The sequence below is a fragment of the Lacerta agilis genome, chromosome 3 (genome assembly GCF_009819535.1).
Source record: "Lacerta agilis isolate rLacAgi1 chromosome 3, rLacAgi1.pri, whole genome shotgun sequence".
NCBI classification, from domain to species: domain Eukaryota; kingdom Metazoa; phylum Chordata; class Lepidosauria; order Squamata; family Lacertidae; genus Lacerta; species Lacerta agilis.
Window position 1 is genome coordinate 10,427,676 of NC_046314.1, and position 24,024 is coordinate 10,451,699.

Genomic DNA, 24,024 nt, shown 5'->3' on the forward strand with positions numbered 1-24,024 from the left:
GGGGGCTGATGAGAGTGAACTGCTATTTCTCAAGCTACTATAGATCACTCTTGTGTCCCCAAATGTTGTTGGACTAAACCTCCCATAATCCCGTTGGTTTAGCCAATAGTGAGGGGACTAAGGCAGTTGGGGAACAAATTTGACTGCTCTAGTTTCAAGAAATCATCTTGATAGCTTTCTGCCCAAACACGCTCCCGCAAGCATCTAAGCAATGTGAACTATTTTTACAAATGGGAAGTTAGGGAACCGTAACTGTTCCCAATAATAACAACTGACTACATAGCTGTCATCTGGCCTGATTTCAAATTAGTCCAAGACAACTTAACAAGTTGAACAGCGGTCACAGAAAGCAAGTCAGTCTCCTTAGTAATAATATTTAAAGAAGCATCATGTCAATTATCTCATATATTTGAAAGTAAGATGGAGTCATACATTACACACATTAGCAGAAAAATGCCACTTGGACTACTCAAATTATGAACCAGGCCTATGTTTAGGTTTACATATTCAGTCTTCACAGGCATTTTTGGTCATGTTCTAAGAAATCATTAAAATATATTTAGTGTTCTAAATGCACTCCCATCAACAACATTTTTGTGATTCACCTTCTAAGGTGTTAGTCACAACATCATGGTAAAACCCAGAGATTTACCACCCTTCTGTTTAAAAGTTTATATAAAAAAATAGTGAACGTGTTAACTTGCCCTATAAGCATTAAGACCGCAACTAGAAAGTCTGTTTTATTTTCTGGTCCTTGACACTTGACACATTTCTGTGTATAAAAACCCCTTCATTTGCCTCTTATCTCAGCCTTAGTCTAATTGTAGGCAGTTTCTCAACTTATAATAAAATGCTAATGTTTTGCAATGTATTTTTAATGTTGAGCACCGCCCAGGGATCTTTGGATAAAGGGCTGTATATAAATTGAACAAATAATAAGGACTACAATACATTCCAGTCATTAAAACCCATCAGGGCTAAGTGAAATGACTAGAAATGGGGGGAAATGCAACAGGAAGAACCATTTAATGAAAGCACTGACCTATGATTATTAATTCAATACAAAGAAGCATTTAATGTTATGTTTACTTATGTTATAGTCAGTTGCCACATTCTACACATGGGAACAATACATTCTTTATGATAGAATAACCACCCCACGATAAAAATGCACGCTTTTGCCAATATCGAGGCTCACAGTGTCCACCAATACGGGCTCTTTCTATATGTCTCTACTCTGCTATTCCATAAAATTCATACTTACCACAGAAGACTCTGCATCACACGGAACTTACAGTGTGCACAATACAGAGCACCTACTTAAAAGGAAACAAACTCACCAAATACATTCTGTGAAGTTTGCATGTATTACAAGGGAACTTGATTTTTTTTTTCTTAATTTTGATTTTTAATCTTGATTTTTTTTAAAAAAACAAAACAAAAACAAACCCACTATGTTGCAGTTGAATTCTCTTCCATACTTTAGACATCTGACAATATTTAAAAGGGTGTGGGCTAGATAAAATCTAACTTTGGCAAGGGTTCTGGCTTATGAGTCCACAAGCCTTTACCGATTTCTAGTGTGTGCTGCAAAACTACTTAGGCAAAATCTAGCTACTTTCTACTGCTGGATGTACGCTGCTAGTATGTTAAATGCTTGTACTATGTTTAAAACTCTTTAAATACAAGTTACAAGCAACAAGAATTTTTTTTGGAATGCACCAGTTCAGCTTCATATGCTTCACATGCTACATCTTTCTTACATAGAAAGCACTTGGGTAGGAAAAGCATGAGACTTGCAGATCACGGCATACATCAGTTTACATACGTATTTTGATCAGCACACAAGCTGGGAAGCAGTGACTAGCTGTGGTTTGCAAATACTGTGCAGAAATGCAGACACTCTATCCACATAGAATTCAAGGTCTCATACACAACTGCTTTCTGGGTAGGAAGCTTTTGCTGAAGTTAAAAACAGGAGAACTGAATTCAAAATGAATCCAACAGCGAACTTATACTGTGGGCTATTTCCAAATGCCATACCACTGGGAACTTATCCTTAAGAGTTGGTCGACAAGTTATATTGGTGCTTATTGAGGCATACGTACCAGCGGTTCTAAAAAGGTCCCTTGAAAGTATCGATATTCAATATCGTCTCCTCTAGGAAGTTGAACTGTAGTTCTCCATAGCAGACTGCAGAAAAGTGTTTTTGAAAACATTTTAGAAAAGATATAGGATGGCTGTACAACAATGACACTTACCAGTACTTTAAAAATCCCTGTGTGTGCACACAACCCTCGGAATACAAGGTGTCTGACATTTTCTTCCATGTTGTTTCAAAGGGCCATTTTTACTGTGACACTATGTATTTTAAAAGCATCCATGAAATTAGCTCCACGTGGAAAATGAGTGGTGCTCATTCATAGCACAGTGATCCAATCAGGGCTGAGTTCTCAGATATATTTGAGAAAAGCAGACACCGGGGATCCCCCCCCACAAGTGCAACCACCGCTATGATGGTATTAAAAAACTGAACTTAGGGGCCGTAAAGCTACATCAGATTTGTCTCTTCTCAAGAGGCAAGAGGAAACTGCTGGGGTAAAGAAAATGAACAAGATTCCTACTGCATGCAAAGAGAAGAAGAAGAAGAGTTTGGATTTGATATCCCGCTTTATCACTACCCGAAGGAGTCTCAAAGCGGCTAACATTCTCCTTTCCCTTCCTCCCCCACAACAAACACTCTGTGAGGTGAGTGGGGCTGAGAGACTTCAGAGAAGTGTGACTAGCCCAAGGTCACCCAGCAGCTGCATGTGGAGGAGTGGAGACGCGAACCCGGTTCCCCAGATTACGAGTCTGCCGCTCTTAACCACTACACCAAACTGGCTCTCAAGAGCTCACTGTGCAGCTTTCTGAATCACACTGGAAGGGGATGGGGAAAAGGTGACATTTGATGAAGGTATGCAGGGGTAGCCAATGGGCACTCCATATATTGTTGGACTACACTTCTCATTATCTTTGACCAGAGGCCATGCTACTGGGGTGGTGGACACTGTAGTTGAATGTGTTAAGTGGGTGAAAGCACTTTTTTACAGGCACGCTTGAAACAAATGTGAGCCATTCAAGTGCTTAAGCAGGGTTGAAGTACATAACAAGCCAGAAGGGATAATCCACCTCAATTGCCATTTGTCTTTTAGGATGAGGTGCTCAGAAGTTGAGGTAAAGAACAAGAAGTAGCACTTGAACTGTATAATTGGCGTCAAGCCAGCCTGCATGCATGGTTGTGAATTTCAAAATGTGCCACTTGAAAGAAACTTACACATCACCAGCCTCCTCCTCCGGCTGTAGGATTACTGCAGATTGGGGATCCCAACTCCCCAGAGAACTGCAACTGCCACATATTGCCAAAACTTCTCCTAGAAAAAGAAATATGTACCAGAAAGCATACAATAAAGCTTCTGAACATTTAAGAGTTTTCACAATACACTTTTGCCAATATTATGTAACGTCTCACTAGGCCCACACTAAGAACAGGCGCAGACTCAAAATTATTCAACTTCTAAACTGCTTTTCTTTTAAGAATATTCAAAACGCTATCTGAAAATCGTAGAACTAAACAAGCAGCAGGAGGAATTTATGTGCCTGTCTAAGCACACATAAGGCAAGGCAGACCTAAGGGGGTGGTCTCTAAGAGTTGAATTTCATGAAGTTACTGCATGGGTGGAACTTCTGCTCACTCTCCTCCTGCCATGTCTCCCCCCCCCATCTGCTCCAGGGGCTCTCCTAATCCCCTGGAAGCGATTTGAGGGGACACGGGCAGCAGAAGAGTGAGGGATAGCTCTGTTGTACAAATGGAAGTTGTTCCATTCACATAATTACTTTTTTTGCATTCAACTCTCGGTCTTTCTCTCACTCAGAAAGCACAGCAATGGGGTGCTAAAGCCCTCTGGGAACAGACCCTGCACATGTATCAATCTGTTAGCAGATAACCTTCAAACGCTTCTTTGGGAGGGGGGCTGCTAATTAGTTACAATTAGTTCACTAAAGCAGGCTGTTCTGTAGTAACAAAGCGAGGATTGAAGAAAAGGAAACAGATAGTTTGTACGTACTGTGAGCCTGGAAAGTGGCAACCTAAGCATTTATTCACTGCAGTGAAATACCATTCCCAGCACTACTTGATACACACATAGCACTACATGGATCCACCGGGGGTGGGAGTGGGAGTGGAGAGAGGTGAAATGATATCCCAAAGCTGTGTACAAGCTGCAGGTCAGCCTTGTAGGAACATTTGTGCAACACATTCTTCCATTAAATAAGTCTTGTAAGCACTTATACAGGTCATGTGTACTAAGCTAAAAGCAGTCGATTGACTGTTATCTGAGACACCAGTAACTTGTCTGCTGCCTGGTGAGCTTGGGCCATTATGTAATATTTCTGAACATGTCACCTGGCAAGGGAAAACTATCAAGTAGGTGACTTGGACAGTACAGCTGTTATGAGATCAATGCAGCTTTGTTGGCAGAAAAACCTCTCACCCTGGTTCTAGGAATGAGATGAGCTCAGCAGTGGATGGTGGAGATATAAAGAGAGGCAGAAAGAGGGAAGACACAGACGTAGGAAGCTGTGTGAAGAGGACCAAGTATGTAGGGTACTCAATTTTATAAAATCTAAAGAGGAACAGAATACAAGTGGGTTGGAAAAAACAATGGTGCCAAAGTTTACAAGGGACATGAGCATGCATGCCTATGCTTGCATATCAGAAAGCCAAAGCTTATTACAAGTGTTTTGTACCTGGTGGCGGTATTCCTTTTACTTCAAAGGTAATGTGGCAAGGTGACATGCTCGTGAATGACGTTCAGCGGCTGCTGTACACTATTGAGGAAGGGGGCAAAAAAAAGCAGTAGTTTAGGATCAAGTCATTTCTGTATACATCTCAATATTATACCTTTTTTTTTTGAAAAAAAATATCCAGTTATACTGGGGTGGGGAACAAGCCTGAGGGCCGCATTCCCTTCTGGAGAATCTTCCAAGGGCCACATGCCAGCAGAGGGTGGAACCAGAGGCAAATGTGAGCAAAGAATGCAAATTTTACCTTTGCACATTTCCACACACACTCACACATCCTTCTCTATCTTCCATGCAGACAACCAAGACGAATTATCAGAGTTCAGGGACACATTCAAGCCAGGCAAAAACATTCAAGGTGCGAAGAAAGGCCAGTGAGGGGTATGGCCTGAGGAAAATTATGAGAGCCAGGAAGAGAGGCCTAAAGAGCCACATTTGGTCCCCAGGCCTGTTTCCCCACCTGATTTATATCCAGACTTTAAAGATAAAAAACATTTGTAAGGTTGCTGACAATCAACGGAAACTCTGCCATGTGTGGATTAAATTTCAGTTTGTTCATTCCCACCCATGTCTGGGGACAATTCTGACACTGAATCAGAATTTCCACAGATTAGGAGCTGGAAATGAGAGGCAGTACTGACAGATGGGTAGAAGAGGTCAGATTTTGGCGGGGGGGGGGGCATACCCCAGAGTCTTAATTTCCTTTTTCTTTTTCTAAACAGTCACTCAGTTGGACATTTCTGAAGGAACAACAACAAAAAATCCTTCCAGTAGCACCTTAAGAGACCAAGTAAGTTTGTTCTTGGTATGAGCTTTCGTGTGCATGCAGATACCTTTCTAAAGGAAGTTAGAGAGCAAAACAAGAAGGCAACTCTAATGCTTCTGCAACTCAACAGGCAGCACCGTTGCTAAGGGAACTTAATCACTGTTGCTAAGCCATCAGAGGAAGGAATGTGGACCATCCCCACCAAAGAGGGGGACGGGGCTCCCAGAGCAACAGAAAAAGCAGGACAAGCTGGATGCAGGAAGGTACTGGGCATAGCTGTCAACTTTTCCCTTTTCTTGCGAGGAATCCTATTCGGAATAAGAGAATTTCCCTTAAAAAAAGGGAAAAGTTGACAGCTATGGTACTGGGGTATGTTTGTTAAAAACACCTTCCTGGAGCAAACATTACTTTATTTACTCGTAGGAGTGAATAAAACACAACTGGCTGGTTTTGGTATGTTTTACTCAGAAGTACCTCCCTTGAAATAAATGACGTTTCCTTCTAATGAGAAAAAATATATATTATAGCACCCCCGTCCCTGCCGATTTTCCATGTCACCCACGTAACCACTACTGGTCTGCTTGTCATCACTGAGCTGTTATTTATACTACCGGTACATCCATAAAACAATTGACAGTTAAATTTCCTATGTATTTTAATGCAAATATCCTTTAAAATCAAGGCAGGCAACATGTTTTGAGTGAATGCATGCTTTGTATATTTGTATCTTGATTTTCCTCTCAGGAGCCTTCCCTTTCCTACTTTTATCATCACAACAGCTCTGTGAGATAAGCTAGGTTGAGTTTGTAGTTCAGGCACCAAAGCAGTCAAACTACATATTTACGTATGTGTACAATTTTTCTGCTTGTCGCTATTTATCGGGGTCAGTCTCTGTGGACATGAAACAAGATGCACTACAACTATCCACACAAACTTTGTGTAGCAGAGAAGAGTGGCAGGAGTCTTTAGGGAGAGTTATTAAGGAAGGAGAAACTGGAACTCTAAGGAAGGAGAAGCCACAGCTGCTATATCTGATCAAGAAACAGCTGGGCCTGGGGAGACTTCAAAACATCACTTTCCATTCTTATTAAAATGTTATATAACTTGATTTTGTGGAGAAAACGTCTGAGTGGCTGATATTTTCTTAAAAACAAAATGTGAAGCTTAAAAACAAAAAGTGAAAGAATGACAGCGCACGCACACACACCACAGTTCTAAAATGCCCATACAATTACAAGCTACTGTGCTCAGCAGTTCCATTTTGGGCAGAAACATACCAAAATGCAGAACTGGCTTTGTGCAATAAGGAGGGGGGGTTGAAATTGATTAAAATGATGTTTCTTGCATGCTTTTCTTTTTCAATGCAGCTGTGTCTTAACATTAGGTTGTAGTAAGAATAAACCCAATGAAATTAATGAACCCAAGTTATCCATGACCACTGATTTCAATGGATCTACTCTGAGGAGGACTGCACTGACTACTACCCATTTTCTTTAAAGTAGAACTAATATCCACCGGCAGAAGTTCATAATTTCCATGACGTCGGTCAAAGGATCTGTGTACACGGCAGGATTTGTAACAGTGGCATCCAAGTTATTTCTCAACTGATAGCCCAAAGTGTTGACAAGACAACTTCTTCACATAGAAAAATAAATCAAGAGTATTTATGGTTTGGATGCTGCATTGCAGCATCACAGCCTACTCAAGTTCAGGAGGGAGAATTGCATGGTATCAATGCAGAATGCTACTGATAAATTGAAATGAAGCATTTCTGTTTCTTTCAGACATAGCCCTATAAAACTGAGGTGCTGAATTGTATTCTACAACAACAAAAGTGATATGCTTTGAGGAATACATACTTAGTATGAGAACTTAAGCTGGAAAAGTATTAACTAAGGGTGAAATCCAGTGGCATATGAACAGAACAGACCTCTACTCACCAATGAGACTTCACCTTCCTCTCTACCACCATCATCCCAAATAACCCAAATCTGCTTCAGATATTAGTGCTCAGGTTAGAAAGCCCTAAGTGTATTTAGGATTAAACCACCTTAATGCTTTTACATCCTGGTCAGCAACTATTCTTAATAGAAACCATATTTTGAAATGGGCAATATAGACTCCATACTGACGCTTCTCTTTCCCCAATGTGAGCCGTTGATGCTTTAGGTAGGTACAAAAACTTTCCTTTGGGTACCTCAGCTATTTAGGTACCTCTCTACTATTTGCCATGCCAACATACAGGGCAGAATGGTTGAGATGTGTAAGAAGGGGAGTGTCCTGGCAAAATTTCTCCTCACATCACAGGAGAGGGGTCCAGAGAGCCCCTTTGCCTACGGTACATAATAGCACAGGTGGAAGAGTACAATTCTTTAATCGCTACCATAAGTGGTACATTTGGCTCTAAAATACAAATAACTTGCATCACAATGTACTTCAACACAATTACTGCCTAGCATGCTTGTTTATTATTGCACTGCAAGTATTTCATTTGCTTTGGAGAAGAGATTAAACTGGTTGATAACAAATTTGTCAGAGAGTTACAAGTTGAGGTCAACGGACACATATTGGAAGCCTTAAGTCACCCTATGCTGTGTTACTCAAGTCTATCTAGTACTTTGTATACAAGAAATACATGGTCTGTATACTGAAACTTATGTTCAAATTCCACAATCCTGAGCCAATGTGATTAATTTTGCTTAAAACAAGTAAGACTGAGATATACAAAAAGGGAAACAGAATCACAGGTAAGCCAACAAATCCCAATGACTGTCTACTGTTTAACGCCAAGTTTGTATGAGCACATTATCACCAATCTTCTTTTTTAAAAATGGCTTACATACCTATACAAAGTAGTAGAGTTTTCCCCACTGTACACAGAAGGCATCTATAACATCCCACTTAAAGGACTGCTATTCTTCAAACCCTTCACGTCTGAAGAGCATGTCTGTTTTTTTTAAGGATATATAAGGCCCAAAAGAGTCTGTCATCCATGCTGCAGCTAGCTTAATGTTATTTAATACAGCCACATTCCTCCCTAGACAGCTGCTCCATATCAGCTGGCACCAGCTTTTTTATCGTAACATACATTACATAATGCAGAAAGACCTTTAACACATTTCTTTGCCTCCTGCCACCCCAGTCTGTGTGCCTATGACCAATAGCAAACACAATAATTACAAACCTTTCACTAGCGCCCTTCTCACTGGCTGGCTTCTCCCCAGCTCCATGACAGCTTCTTAGGAGGATCTGGCATCTTTCCCACATACTCTGCACCAAAGAGGCAGACAAGGACACAGAAGCCAAACCAGTACAGTACCTAGACCTCTTTTCCTTCCCTCCTCTGCGTATAACTCTGGAGAGGTGGAATAAAATGGGACTATTGCGTAACACCGCCAAAACCACTGAGGAGGAAGGAGAGGGAGAAGACTTTCACTGCGGTGGCCAATCTGTGCCTAGGCTGTACAATTTCACGTTGCTGGTGGGAACTCATGTGAACTCACATACCAAAACAATTCTTTCCGCACAAAGTTGTAATGTCGGGGAGAAGGTTGCTAACCTAGCCTTCTTCCTCACATGCCAGAATAGATATAAGTAATATAAATATATATGCAGTAAATTATTTAGACATGGAAAAGTATTCAGTCGTGTGAATTCCCACCTGCAGTCTGAAGAAGTGCAGCTCAAACACAGGTTAGATTCCTCTCCCACCTCCACAAACCACAGAGAGAAATAAGATCTTCATAAACCTGCAGGGATTATAAGTGGGAAGGAAGGGCCACCTTATTCTCTTGTCTCTATTTATGTTCTATTGTTATAGAACTGCCCCTGATATTTTTCTGATATGGCGGAACAGAAATACCTTTATAATTAAATAAAGCAAAACTGTAAGCAGGGTTCACTTTTCCCTCCCCAATATAGAATATGCTTCTCTTGTTGAACTTTTAACAAGTAGAACTGCACTCCTGCTTCTGCTGAAGTCTAGTGTACTACACAATACTGGCTCTCTTTGGTTAGTCGCACCAATGGCATCATTTTCCTGTTTATCCTTTTTTTTAAAGTAGGAAGTAAGAATTGCCAGATGGTAAGAAGGAAGGAACTTTGCACCTCCGATTGTCATGTAGTAGAGAGGCTTTCAACAGGTGCACATTTCCTCTCTCTGCACAGGAAGCTGCACCTGCTGAAGTTCCCTCATCTACACAGCTGTTAAAACTGCAGAGGTACTGCTGTCTTCCTTTGCATCTTGGTCATCCTACAGAGAGAAAAGGGAAGATGGGCACATCCAGTAAATAACTTAAGGCAGGTCCCATCTTGTATAACTGGAATTATGGAAACTCAGTTGGTCTCTAAGGTGCTACTGGAAATAATTTTTTATTTTGTTTCGACTATGGCAGACCAACACGGCTACCCACCTGTAACTGGAATTATGGAAGTTCCTTGGGCCCAATGAACAGTGGCTGGCAAGGGGGAAATGGGTTCAAATCCACCACCATCCCCACCACAATGCTCACTGCACAAGTCACCTTGGACCCAGCCACCATCTCTCAACCTGACTCAACTCCCAAGGCTGTTGTAAAGATAAAAGGTGAGGGAGTCAGCACCCTGACCTCCTTGGGGAATCAAGCAATAAAGAGAAAAATGTAACATCACAAAAATAACCACTTTGCTGAGCTTGTGGTGGGGGCAAATCTCAGCAACAGCAGCACATACAAAGCACATGCAGAAAGTTCCATGCTCAGTTTCCATCCTGTTCATGGCAAGGCTGGGAAGTATGGATAAGCCCTGAGTTAAGATGGTTGTTTCAGGCTCAGCGGGAGGAAGCTGCCTATTGTCCCTATTAACAGGGGCAGTTCCTGCTGTCAAAGAAGGAGATCACAGAATCACTCTTGGAAGATACTATTATTATTATTACTACTATTAGATCACAGAACCACAGAAATGTAGTTAGTTGGAAGATATTACTATTACAACTACTACTATTTATTAAATTTGCACACCACCCTTCCTCCAAAGATCCCAGGGCAGTTCACAACAGGAAAGGTGCCTCCGTGGGGCCATCTAGTATCCAACCCCACTGCGATGCAGGGATCTCCGCAGAGGATCATAGAAAAAACCCTCCGGACACAGGATCACTTTTCCCACGCAGGACCAGTCCTCCCAAACGAGGTTGTTGTAACGGGTGTTGTTTGTGCAAGCAAACACACACACACACATACGTAGTCCCAGCAGCCCATGTTCCACCCCCCACGCACACCTTGACGGCAAAGTGCAGAGTTCGAATCCTACCGTTAGCTCGGTGTTTTTGTTGAGGGGGGTGGTGGATTAAACCAACACGGAGCAGGAAAAGGGGGGGGCGGCCGTGGGAGGAGGAGGAGGAGGAGGAGGAAGACGGGGTTCCGCACAGCAGAACGCGCAAAAAAAGCGTAGGCGCCTACCCACCACACGCAGCCGCCCCACAGCCGCGCGCCACCCCATCTTTTGTGACTGACCTGCCCAAGGAAAAGGGAGCCGTGTGAGGACGGCGGCGACCGGCTCTCTTGAGACTCGACTTCCTCTCCAAGCCCAGCTCCGGGTTCGGTGAGGATAAAGCCGGCGGGACTGACGACTGGCGAGCCTCTTTCCCCTCCCTGCCTCAAACCGGTTACAGCCGCCCCGGCCGAAGCCGCCACCGGCGCAGCAGCCACGGGCGGAGGAGGGAGGGGAGGGGAGCCGGCGCCCGGGAGCACGTGACGGCCGCGGCCAATCAGGGAGTGGGAGAGAAGGGGTTGGGGGAGGGGGGTGAGAGAGAGACAGAAGCCGCCTCACACGCCCGCGAGGGGACAAGCGGCGGTTTTTCCTAGAAAGCGCGGCCTTGGCAAAGCTGAGGGGAGAGAGGCGGGCCGGCCGGGCGGGCGGAGGCGGAGGCGCAAGGCAGGGCAGAGTGACCAGCGGAGGGAAGGAAGGAAGGAAAGGCCAAGCCGGGTTGCCGCCGCCGCCGCCGCTTTCGGGTGAGATTGGTCGACCGTTCACGGGCTGCTCAGACGCGGTTGGGTTTCGCGCCGACTAACCCGCTTTCCCCCCGCCCCCGAGGAATATTATGGCTACTAATATAATATAATATAATATAATATAATATAATATAATATATTGGGAGGGTATGTAATAATAATAACCAGTGCTCTTTTTCCCCTAAAAAACATGTTTAGGGGTACGCTCGGTTTGACTCAAGAATATCACCATTTTATAGCTCAAATCGGGAAGAATAAATACAGTAAATGGACAAAAGTACAAAGATTCACAAAATGTTTAGGGGTATGCGGCCCCCCAGAAAAAGCACTGATAATAATAAAAAATAATATCAGGAGTGTATGTTGTTATATACACACACACACACACACACACACACACACTATATATATATATATATATATATATATACACACACACACACACACACACACACACCCTTCTGACAGGGACTGAAAGGGGCTTACGGATATTATTATTACACCCCCCCCCAACATTTCTACGATGAAAACAGGGACGTCCTATTACATAATCATAACAATTTTATTATTTATACCTCGCCCATCTGAGTGGGTGGCCCCAGCCACTGTGTGCAGCTTCCAAACTTATATATAATAAAACATTAAACATTGAATGTTACTGTTAATTGAATTTGTATATCGCCTCTTCAGGATTTCAGACGGGTCTCCCAAAATGGGCGTAGCAAAGAGGGGGGCAGCTGTCTTCCCAAATCAATCAAGATCAATCAAAATCAATACACACCTGAGGTTCTGCCTGCCCCCCCCCAACAAAAACTCCCATGTCTCCCAACCCAGACACTCCAAGTGTCCCTGTTTTCCAGGGACAGTACTGGATTTACAGGAGCCCTCATGGCTCCTGATTTGATCCCAGAATGTCCCGCTCTTCATCAGAGAAGTGTTGGATTGTATGGAGTTATGTGCAGTGTTAGAAACAGATATGAAATCTAGGAACTAAATGGCATCACAAACCAGGGTTATGAGCACAACAACAGAATGTCTAGGCACACTTTTTTAAAATTAAGAATACAAAGCTGAAAATGAATGAACTGCAGCTAAAATATTATGTTCATTTTTCACATGGTCTAGTCCTTCTCCTTCCCACCCCCCTAATATTCTTAAGAGGGTCTCTTCTCCAGTCTTCAGAGAGTAGCTGGAAGTGGGGAGGCAGAAAAAGGTCCTTTCCTTCCACTCTGCAGTTTTAATCTGAAATCTTAGGCGTAGTAATGCGCCCAGAGCTCAGAAACTCGCGCTAATGAAATTCGCTGTCGCAGAATGCGCCTAGAACAATGGGAATTTCGAACACTGGATATGCGACCTTTGAGCCAAGGAGAAACCGTATTTTTTGCTCCGTATGACGCACTTTTTCCCTCCTAAAAAGGAAGAGAAAAAGTCTGTGCCTCTAATGGAGCAAAGGCAGGGGTGGCAGGACCAGTGCCCAAAAGGGCTCCTTTTGGGCCGCTGGTACCATCTCCTCTGCCGCTGCCTCCTGCTGAAAGCGGGGGGCGGGCGGGACCAGTGGCCCGAAAGGAGCCCTTCTGGGCCGCTGGTCACACTGCCCACCGCTGCCTCCCGCTGAATGTGGCGAGAGGCGGAGGGCGGGACCAGTGGCTGGAAAGGAGTGCTTCCGGGCCGCTGGTCATGCCGCCGCCGCTGCACCCTGAGGCAACTCTCTTGGTCAACCTCATGGATAGGCCAGCCCTCGTCAGACCATTTGGTCACCAAGTGGCAGAGCATATGCCCACGCTACCCGGGGCGGGTGCACGGAGTGCGCCCCCAAAGGAGGGCAGAAGGCGACCTCCTGGGCATTACGGGGGATGAGAGGGATGGAAAAGCTGCTACCCACTCTCTTCCTGCTCTCTGCCACCCGATCAAGCCTGATCCGGTGGTGGAGCTGCTGTGACTGGGTGCAAGGCACTCCACAGCCGAGGAAGGTGGGTGGCAACGTTGCCCTCTCTCACACTCTCCTCCCCTGGCTCAGGTATGACCCAGGGGTGGAGCTACGACCAGGCACGAGCTCCCAGCCAAGGTTCAGCTCCTCGCTCGGAGCCAGGCTTCAAAGAAGAAGCCTGGTGTGGGGGCACCCCCTCACTAAATTGTGCCCGGGGCGCAGCCCCCCCCCCACTATGATTCTGGGTTCACCTAGCTTGTATTGTCCATACCACCTGGCTGCAATTCTCCAGGATTTCAGGCAGGGGTCTCTCCCAATCTGGAGATGTTGGGGATTGAACCTGGGACTTTCCGCTTGCAAGGCAGATGCTCAATCACTGACCTATGGCTCAAAAAACTCTTCTCCCATTCTCCCTCATACCTCTGGTTGCACAGTGCTTGATATGTTCCATATCGGCCAATACTGTATCTGAAGAAGTGTGCATGCACACGAGAGCTCATACCAAGAACAAACTTAGTTGGTCTCTAAGGTGCTACTGGAAGGAATTTTTTATTTTGTTTTTATATATCTATGGTTATTGTCATCCAGTAAATTGGTGGCAGCCAACCCTTTAAGGGAAATGTTGAATAGATCATGTCCAAAGCATGACAAGGCACCTCGCCCATGCACATGTATGTGCCCCCTTCCCCAGCAATATACTTGCCAACACTATGTTCTGTGCTGTTGATCTAGAGCCAATAGAGAGCCTTCCTGTCCTGCAATCAAACCCATGGCCCTAGAATCTTAGAATTGTGGAGTTGGAAGGGATTCCGAGGGTCATCTAGTCCAATCCCCTGCAATGCAGAAATCTGTCAAGAATTGTCTCAGTTCATTGCTGATTATACCTAATTGTATTAAAATAAAAAAGTAGTTTCAAATTGAGAAAGAAGGCAGATGGAGAAAATCTACTGAGGATGCATCAAAATAAGCAATCTTTTAAAATATTTTTAATTGAATAACAGGATTTAATAATTAAGAAAACATGCATAAGCAAAATATATCCTAAGTATTGAAAGAAGTTTATATCATCTGCCAGCAAAGAGAACCATTCAAACAAATAATAAACAGAAAAGCTATTGCTTTCAACTAACGAGAAATCATGAAAATATATTTTCATACCTTCTATTTTCTCTCACTTGGTTATAATATGTAAATTTATTCATAACTATGGTGTCTAGTTTAGAACCAAGGGTCCCTTGTGATATCATTAGACAATCCCTTAATCAATGAGTATAAATCTGTCTTTAAAAAAATAAATAGTTTCTGTGTATAATTTGTGTTTTGTCATAAACTACAGGACTAGGGAGTCTTTGCATTACTAAGTGAAGACTCCGAAACAGAACCAAGTCTTGAATGATGTAGGAACTAAAGAGCTGGATCCTCCTGCTATAACTATCATGGATATCTGTCCTAACTTCCTGATCAAATTATAAATGCTTTGAGGTTTACCCAACCTTTCCTCATAAGTATCTGGTGCTACCTGTTTTAAGAGGCAATGCATTAGTTGGACTAGAGATCCAAACCAGTATCAACATTCTTACTGTAAACCAAAATGATTAAACTACTTATGCATCACACCCAAAGTATCTCAATACAGAGTATAACCCATACTTGTTGGCACTACTGGTGTGCTGTATGCCGTTTACAAATGGGATGCAAATGTTTATTTCAACGTGCTATTGAATAAATGAAAAACTCTGGTTTTCTGCTTCCATTTTGACAAAATATGGAGCCAGAGCACTACTAGGAATGGACAAATCTGTGAATTTTGGTTTCTCTCAGTTCTTCAGTTTCCCATTCTTAAGTTCAGTTCATATCAATTTGTGATTTTTAAAAAAAGGAAAAGTTGGAGAAGTGTGATTTTGAAGCTGTGTTTCAATTTGCACTGCTTCAGAAAGTATGAATTAGTTTTGCATTAAAATGCGAACCAAATGAATTTCTTCCCTGGCCCTGCTTGTTCATCAGTTGATCTTTTCCTCCTACCCTCCCGCCCACTTAGAAGCTTATATGACGCCCTGGAATCTGATCTGCAGTTTTGACAGGTCACCCTAGCAGTGATGTTAATTAAACATAAAATGAGACACAGGATATAATAATGAGTGCTGTGGAAAATTAATTAAAATGCATCTCACTTTAAAGGGGATTTTAAATCTGAAATGATGGGTGTTGGCCTCACCCAATTATCACCCTTGAAAAACAAGAATAATATGCTGCCTTTCTCTGTATTGCAAAGGGCTTCAACAAGCTGCTTTTGACAAAACAGAATTGAATCCCATGTAAGGATGCCAGAAGGGATCCATTTTAAATAAATTTATACATGCATTTTGGCAGTTGCAACCCAGTCAAGCTTTGGTCACATTGAACTACCTCTTGCACCAAGCCATTTATGAACATAAAAAATTGTCTTCCATTAACAGAACACTCACATGCTCTGGCCTTTGTATAGTTATTGACTAATAAATTAAGTTATGGGTTTCGGTGCAAGAGGTTGGGGGAAAGGCTTTTAATATCTAGTGTAGGATTTTCTAATTGGGCTTGTTTAGTTTTTGACCAAAATGGGTAGCAGTGGTTTATAAAGCCTTCCTCTATTGACATATTCTTTCTTGAAAAGAAGAAAAATGGAGTTAGAAAATGACAATCAGATTACTAGTGGCAAGTGTTTCAGATGTTGCGCCATTCATCCCACATTTGTATGGATTTCTGTAGTTCTGGTTATGAAGCAGTGAAAACAAATAAGTTTTAAATGTTATGCGTAACCAAGAATCCAAAGCAAAATCAATATGGGTGAATAAAAAAAAAAAATTCTGGGAGTATTCAAGTATTCAAAAAGGTTTGCAGCTTTCCAGTATGGTCACATTTTAAAAGTCCTACTTGTTTTAGCTCTGATTGCTTCATTCTAAATTCCTGAGATATATATTTGCAGTGTAGTATTGCTAGGGTAACAAGCAGCCTTGCAAAATAGCTGCATAGTATACCAACTTCCTGCAGTGTTGTGGTTTGTCAGGTCTATGTCATGGACTATTACAGGAGCTCATAAAATGAGGCCGGCAGGCAAATGGCACAGATTTATTTATTTATTTATTTATTTAGTTATGAACTGGTTCCCTATTAAATATCCTCCCCCAGATGATCATGTTTTGAAGTGGATGGATAGGAAAAGGAGGACAATTGCAACTCATGCTTTTCAGTGATCCAGACAGGGGATAGATACCACAGTCTGCCAGCACAATATTTTGTTGCTGGGGAAAATGCAGGCCTTTGAAGGTTTTTCATTTTTAAAAATAAATATGCTCAGAAATTAGGAAGCTGATTCAAGAAATCCAGAACTCTCATCATTATCAGGTCTTCATCAGGGGAAATACTGTTTCCCACAAAACTCAAAGCAAAATGTTTTGTTGTTGGGAAAATGTACTAACAGCATTATCATCTCATAACTTCTCCCCTGAGAGATGGAAATGGTGTGTGAATGGTTGCATAAGGGTCACGATGACTTACTGAACACTGGTCGTGCCCTTACTTAGCTCATGACTTTACTTAGATGACTTTAAAAGAGATTAAATTCGTGGAGAACACAGCTATCAATGGTTACTGGTCATGATGGCTATATATACTACCTCCAGGTTCTGAAGTCCCATCTAGATGTGGCCAAGAGAAACTGCAGCTGTTGCACCAGCCTAAACTGATGAAAGGTACTTCTCTTTACAGAGGCTGTATCTAGGAGTTGCCCCATGAACACAGCCCTTTAGAACTGCAGGGAAGAGGAGCATTGTTAGCTGCTCTGGCCCAAACACTTTATAATTTGCAAGGGAGAATTTAGAATACAATCGAGCTGTCTCTTCAGTCATTTGGATTGGATCACTGAAACCTTACAAGGCAAACGGGTTGTTTTTCTTCTTCTTGCTGAGAGACTATTGCATAACAAATCCAGGGGGTGCTTGCTGCCCAAACAACTTATTATGTGACCTTTGCATGAAATGTAGTTAGTAAAGGAAAAACAACAAAGGCGAAGTCTGCAGTTGCTGATTAACATTTCCCTTTTATTTTGATGGTGTCCATATCTGCTATACAGATCTGTCCTTTGTTTCATCTGGTGCTCAGTTTTGGTTTGCACAGACTAGATGGTGTGTCTGTGTGATTATGGAGGTATAGCAAAAATTGCACTGTTTTCTTCTTTAGGTGAGAGCGAGTGAGCAGTAATAAGTCTCAATAGTTGTGCTTTGCTTTATACCATACAATCTTCTGTCTTAATTGCTGTTTTTGTCATATTCTGCGGTTGTAATAATTTGTCCTGTCCCACCAGCTCTGCCCACTGGACACCCCCCAACAGTTAACATCAAAGGTTGTGCAGAGCTAACGTAAAAAGCAAAGCAAGGATACTGTTTACCTTAGCTCTATTGATTTTTTTTTCTTGTGTCCACCAAACAGAGATGGAGGAACTGGACAAATTGCAACCACAGAATACAAAAACGCACAAGAAAAAACTTGCAGTGAAGACAGATGATTGTACAGACCTAAGCAAAGCAAGAATATGGTAACCAAATTCAAAGGGGCAGTTGCTTCAGGTTTAACAAACCCTTTATATGGGAAAGAGCCATAGTTCAGTGGTAGTGCATCTGTTTTGCTTGCAGAAGGCCCTGAGTTCAATCCTTGGCATCTTCAGGTAGGACTGGGAGAGAATCATGTCTGAAGTCCTGGAGAGATGCTGCTAGTCAGTGTAGACAGTACAGAGCTAGAAGGACCCATGGTGTGCCATGGATTAAGCCAACTTCCTATGCTCCTATTACACACTTTAGTCCCTGTCCCTGTGCTGTTCTACTGAAAGTTGGTTCCTACATAATTTGATTTCTTTGCACTTGACCACCAGAAATTAAACAGCCGCAAAACCGACCTTGTGAACTGGCCCGATGGAAAAGCCAGGAGTATGACATGAACTGAGATGATACAAAAGTGGCATCACTTTAAACTATTGAATATTGGGAGAAATTTTCTTAGCATATGCTTAAATGGACACTGCAGAGTAGTTTTAATGCCTGTTGTAGTTTCCATCATACAGACTGAATCTGACAGTCTTCAGTAACAGGCAGATTTTTAGAAGTGGCTGCTCATTTCTGTTAATATTTTACTGGTATGGAAAACTATCACAGTCTAAGATGCAGAAATAATTATGGCTTAGATTTAAATGTGCCCTAGTGCAAGCAGAAGGCATTTTTGTTTGCTCAAGGGAGGACCCTCAATTTCCCCCAATCCTCCCTTTTTGCAGCAGCTTATTCCACTCCCTGGCATTGCACTCCAAGTTGTTCTAGTGAGCCCCACAAACCTCAGGAACAGCTTTTCACAAGGGGTATATGGAAGTGGGAGACAGGAAAGCACTGCCTTTTTAAATGGAGCTCTGTCTGCAGTAACTGGAATCCAAGCCCATGCAGAGATTTCCCCAACCAGAGACTATCATTCCTCTTGTCTCCTCCGTCAGACAGATGCCCGGCAGATCGCCTTTAATCAGCTTACTACAGTTTTTATAAATGGACATCTGTGTCATCTTGACACTTCAAAGAAGAAGAAGAAGACCAGGCACAAATCCAGTCTTTTGATAGTGCCTACAGGCCTTCTTGGAATGTGGGTGGCGCTGTGGGTTAAACCACAGAGCCTAGGGCTTGCTGATCAGAAGGTCGGCGGTTTGAATCCCCGCAACGGGGTGAGCTTCTGTTGCTTGGTCCCAGCTCCTGCCCACCTAGCTGTTTGAAAGCACGTCAAAGTGCAAGTAGATAAATAGGTACTGCTCTGGCGTTTCCGTACACTGCTCTGATTCACCAGAAGCGGCTTCGTCATACTGTCCACATGACCCAGAAGCTGTACGCTGGCTCCTTCGGCCATTAACACGAGATGAGCGCCGCAACCCCAGAGTCGGACACAACTGGACCTAATGGTCAGGGGTCCCTTTACCTTTACAGGCCTTCTTAATTACATGTGGGTCCTGTATCAGTATGACTAATGGCTTCTAGCATAACGCTAAGGTAGGAGGCTCCAAGAGACTACAGTAAACAGATCACCAGGAGGATTTTGGAAGAGCCTCAAATAACCTCAAATAACCCTCAAATAACTACTGATCAGCTTGATAAGACTTGTGTGCAAACCACACCATTTGTTTCCCCAGATCCAATGGTTATAGGCGGCTGTGGAGGTGTGACTAACAGATGGGAACATTGCCTGTTCTGATTCAGCACTTTCATCTCCTTGTTCTACTATGGATCACAACTTTGGTTTTAGTTAGATGCAGGTCAAAAGGTGGAAGTGATATGCACAGAATACAGTGTAGCCATCAAATGAACAATCTACAGTGGTACCTCTGGATGCGAATGGGATCCGTTCCGGAGCCCCATTCACATCATGAGCAGTCCGCAACTTGAAGCACCGTGTCTGTGCATGTGCGCAACGTGATTCGGCGCTTCTGCACATGTGCGTGATGTCATTTGACGTGTCTGCGCATACGCGAACCGCCGAACCCGGAAGTAACCCGTTCCGGTACTTCCGGGTTCGGCGCGTTCATATCCCGTGACGAACGCAACATGCAGCATTCGCAACACGAGGTACGACTATCTCACTAAGGCTGCAATCCTCACCTCACACTGAATTCAACAGGACTCACTTCTGAGTAGATGTGATTAGGACTGCTACCTAAGTTGCCAGGAACACTGCTCCTTTAAGCAACTGTACTGTCTTCTCTAGGATTGGACTGTAGGTTTAGGAGTGTCGATTTTTAAACAATAGTGAATAAATCGCATACTCTAAAGAAATCTCTTCTGAGGCCAGTGGATGAAGATTTTCAGGACCAGCCTTTTATCATTTTGTCTGTCCATCTTTCCAAAAATGACTGTGTCCTGGGTGTTCACATGAGGGGCCCTAAACGGTTGTGTAGGGGGGAAATAGTGTGAGAGAGTGGGTTTGAACACACATTTTCCTCAATGTCAGCTAAGTAACTTCAGGTGATGATGATGATTTTATATTTTTGCCGCCCATCATGCTTCTATATATTATCCCTGGCAACAGAGGATATTGTGCTGGTGCTCAGAGTGCCAGCACAACATTTGCACACTTTTTTCAGTCATACAGACTAGAAATATTAGAAATGAAAGGCAAGGCAAAGCTCAGGGCAGCCAAATTCTGTGCCAGATTCTTTGCACAGCATTGGCAGAGATGTTCAAAGCAACACAGAGCCCTGAATGTTGGAGAGCTCTCAGCATTTACTCCAACCCTTTTAAAGGAATAAGCCTTGGACTTTGTACATCAAACTCCACACCACATTATTATTTCAAGCAAGTATAAAGATCCCATAGTGGAGAGAGAAAGCTCACTTGTATACCAGTGCTTGGCAAGTTCAGTTTTCACATCTGGCATTTCTTGGGGGGAAATCATTTCCTTTTGTGTAGCTGCAGGTGTTCAATGAATTCATCTTAGCAGTCATTTTAATTTGAAGATGCTAATAAGTGCACTGTTGGAGCTCTGTTATGCATCTTTCCCATTTCATCTAACTAAACTGAGGTTTTTGATAAGTGTGCATTATTCTGCCAAGGATCATTGCACAACCGAGCCTCATGCAGGCATCTGGTTGGCCACTGTGACAAAAAGATGCTGGACTAGAAGGGCCGAGCCATCTGAAATGGTCAAGGAATCACTTAAAGCGAAAGCTTTTCAGTGAGGGAAAGGGCCCTTGTTACTCCCCATGTGCAAATCAGTCCCAAGATCAGTCAGCCATTTTATTTACATGCCTTTACAAAGTTAAAACCCTGCTGAAGTCAGCTTGCAACTATAAAAATTATGTAACAAGAAAAGTAGTCATAATCAATAAACAAAACATCAAAAAGTACAAAACCAAACTGAACAATTTCCACATAAATCATAAGAATCAAAGATACAAAAAAGATACAAAAAACCCCCAGCAACAACCCTCCACAACAAACCCTGCTAAACAATGCTCCAGCCCAAGATTTACCGGTACCCACAGCCAGAAGCTTCAGAGTTACCGGTACTCTCCTGACTTCTGAATTGAAACACTGCCTACACTGTAGAGTTCTGCTAGCTCTATCATAGACTAAGTCTTCACTTGTATCATATGATTTCCACAACAGAAGGTTTTTTTAAAAAAATGTCTGAGTAATGTTGCAACAGCCTTTGCTGAAATTTACACAAAATTTATGCCTGTTCTTACAAAACGTGGTTGATAGCCTAAACTAGTAAATGATGGAAGCTGCGTCAAAAGACAACAAACCAAACAGCAGAGACTTGCTTTGGGTCTGAGCTCAGAGGGGCCTCAACCTGAGGGCCAATTTGGAGAACCCTCCCATGCTGAGGAATGTTCAGTGTTGGTGTTAAGAAATTCTTTTGCCTTTTAGCGCAAGGCAGTACCAAAATGAAAGAGCTGGGATGGAGTCCTCTGGTATGGCACACCAACAGCATTCTGAACAGATCCAACAGCAGCAGGGTCCATAGAACCAGAAGGTGGGAGCCTCTCAGTAAGAACTAACTGCTTCTTACACTACCTCACCAGTTCAATGGTGCAGGTGGTAGGCCATCAAGCAAAGGAGCAGAGCCCACTTTCAAGTCAGAATATTGGCCCTTTAAGAGTCTGCAATTGTCCAACCGAAAGGGTAGTATACAGGAGAGGTGGACAACAGACGGAAGCTCAAAAACCTTACTTGGTGCAAGTTGCTAGCTCAGAGCTCTCTGTGGTTGTTACCTTACTGTGTCCTCTGGGCGCCTCCTTGTGACCAGAAGAGGATGCTTGGCCAGGTTGCACCAACGATAATAAAGCTAACTTATGGTTTAACTCCCTGTTTGAACAAGGCCAAAGTGAAAAGCATTTTTGAAAAGTAAACAAAGAATGTTGAACACCTCGCTAAACATTGCTGGTATGGTGGGATGGGAGATTTCCGAACATTTCTGTTATTTTGTGGCCAACTTTTTTGTGTGTCCATGGGGGTTGGGAATCTTTTTCCTATGAAGGTTCCTATGAAGAACCATTGCCCTTCCAATGCTGAGCAAAGCCAAAATAGATCATGTAAAAATAATAAAAACTGAAGAATAAATTTTGTAAAATGAGAAGAGTTGCTCAAGTTCCCTTAATTTACATTATTTGATTGAAGAATTCAGATCTTTTTGGTGAAGAATTTGGATCAACAAGGTGCAGGATTGTAAGATTTACTGGTATGCCCCAGAATCTTTTAAACAATGACATAGTGCAATTTGTTTGCACTGAGAATAAACCCATTTTGAGGCAGGTTTTTTTAAACAATCTGTATATAAATGTTATGAAATAATTAATAAATAAACAAGTCCCCTAACTACATTCCTTAAACCACTCCAGTAGTATACCATCTGCTATTTAAGTGGGTAGCAAGCATGCAAATATAGTAGGTTAAAAAGTGGAGGTGAGGAGGAATAGGTGCCTCACCCACTGCCTCTTAAGGCACATCCTTCAGCTCCCACTCCCATTATAGACCTGCTACTATTCCCCTGCTACAGCATTCCTCCTCTTTGTCCTGCCCTCCCTCCTCCCCACTTTTAAAATTTTGTGTCTGCCACTTATGTAGAATAAAAACAGGCTCCCTATTTCCTGTGTCATTAACAACTGATGCAGTATATGCATCTTGCAACCAGGAAATCTGCTCTATTTAAAGATTTCCTGGTTTCTGCCTCAGCCCAATTTCACAATGCATATTTGAAACAGGAACCACTTCAACAAATTACTGTCAACATTTAAGGTGTTGGGTTTTCTTAAAGGCTGCCTGCTGAAATAGACTCTGAGACAAACTTATAATATTGCTGACTGAGGAGAAGCCAAGTTTCTGACTCATCGATTGACTGTTCCACCCGGTTTTAATCCTTGGTGAGAGATGCCAGTTCTTTTCTGCTGTTTGCTTAATGCATAAGCAAAGAGAAAGGTCAGAATAACCACAACAAAAATCTTTTGAAGACTCTTTATGATTATAACATCACAATACAAATTCACTTTATGACACTGCAGTGCAGTGGCCATTTGCTGGATCTGTAAAATAGTAATGGCTTTCCTAATCGGCTATCTAATAGGTATGAAAAACACATACTTACACTTGTGGAAATGTTTAATCATAAAATATCAAGGGGCAACCTTCACACTATTCAGTTTTGACCACTGATTGCATAAAGTAGGGGTAGACTATATGGTCTCCCATCAGCTCCAGCCAGTGTGGCCAATGATCAGACATAACGGGATTTGTGATCCAAAACATCTGGACAGCACCACAATAGCTATTGCAGACATAAAGGCTCCCTTCACTCTATTTTTAGATTTTACTTTCTCTACTGAGCTCAACACTATACAGGTATCAGGAGCTGCACCACTCCTGCTGCTCCCTATGAAACAAACACAGCTGGAAGCTGGAGTAGAAGTGACATGTCATCACCAGAGCACAGGCGCTCCAATACCATAT

General features: G+C 42.7%; 1 protein-coding gene across 2 annotated transcripts in view; it reads right to left on the reverse strand.

The window, feature by feature from the left end:
- GPCPD1 (glycerophosphocholine phosphodiesterase 1) overlaps positions 1 to 4,852 on the reverse strand; it is a 30,477-nt gene extending 25,625 nt beyond the window's left edge. For both annotated transcript variants that reach the window (XM_033142829.1, XM_033142830.1), the window contains exons 1-3: positions 4,789 to 4,852; positions 3,317 to 3,413; positions 2,109 to 2,193 (exon numbers count right to left, since the gene is read on the reverse strand). In XM_033142829.1, the coding sequence (XP_032998720.1) occupies positions 2,109 to 2,193; positions 3,317 to 3,413; positions 4,789 to 4,837 (231 nt within the window). In that variant the 5' untranslated portion in view covers positions 4,838 to 4,852. The remainder of the gene's footprint in view (positions 1 to 2,108; positions 2,194 to 3,316; positions 3,414 to 4,788) is intronic.
- Between the last annotated feature and the right edge of the window lie 19,172 nt (positions 4,853 to 24,024).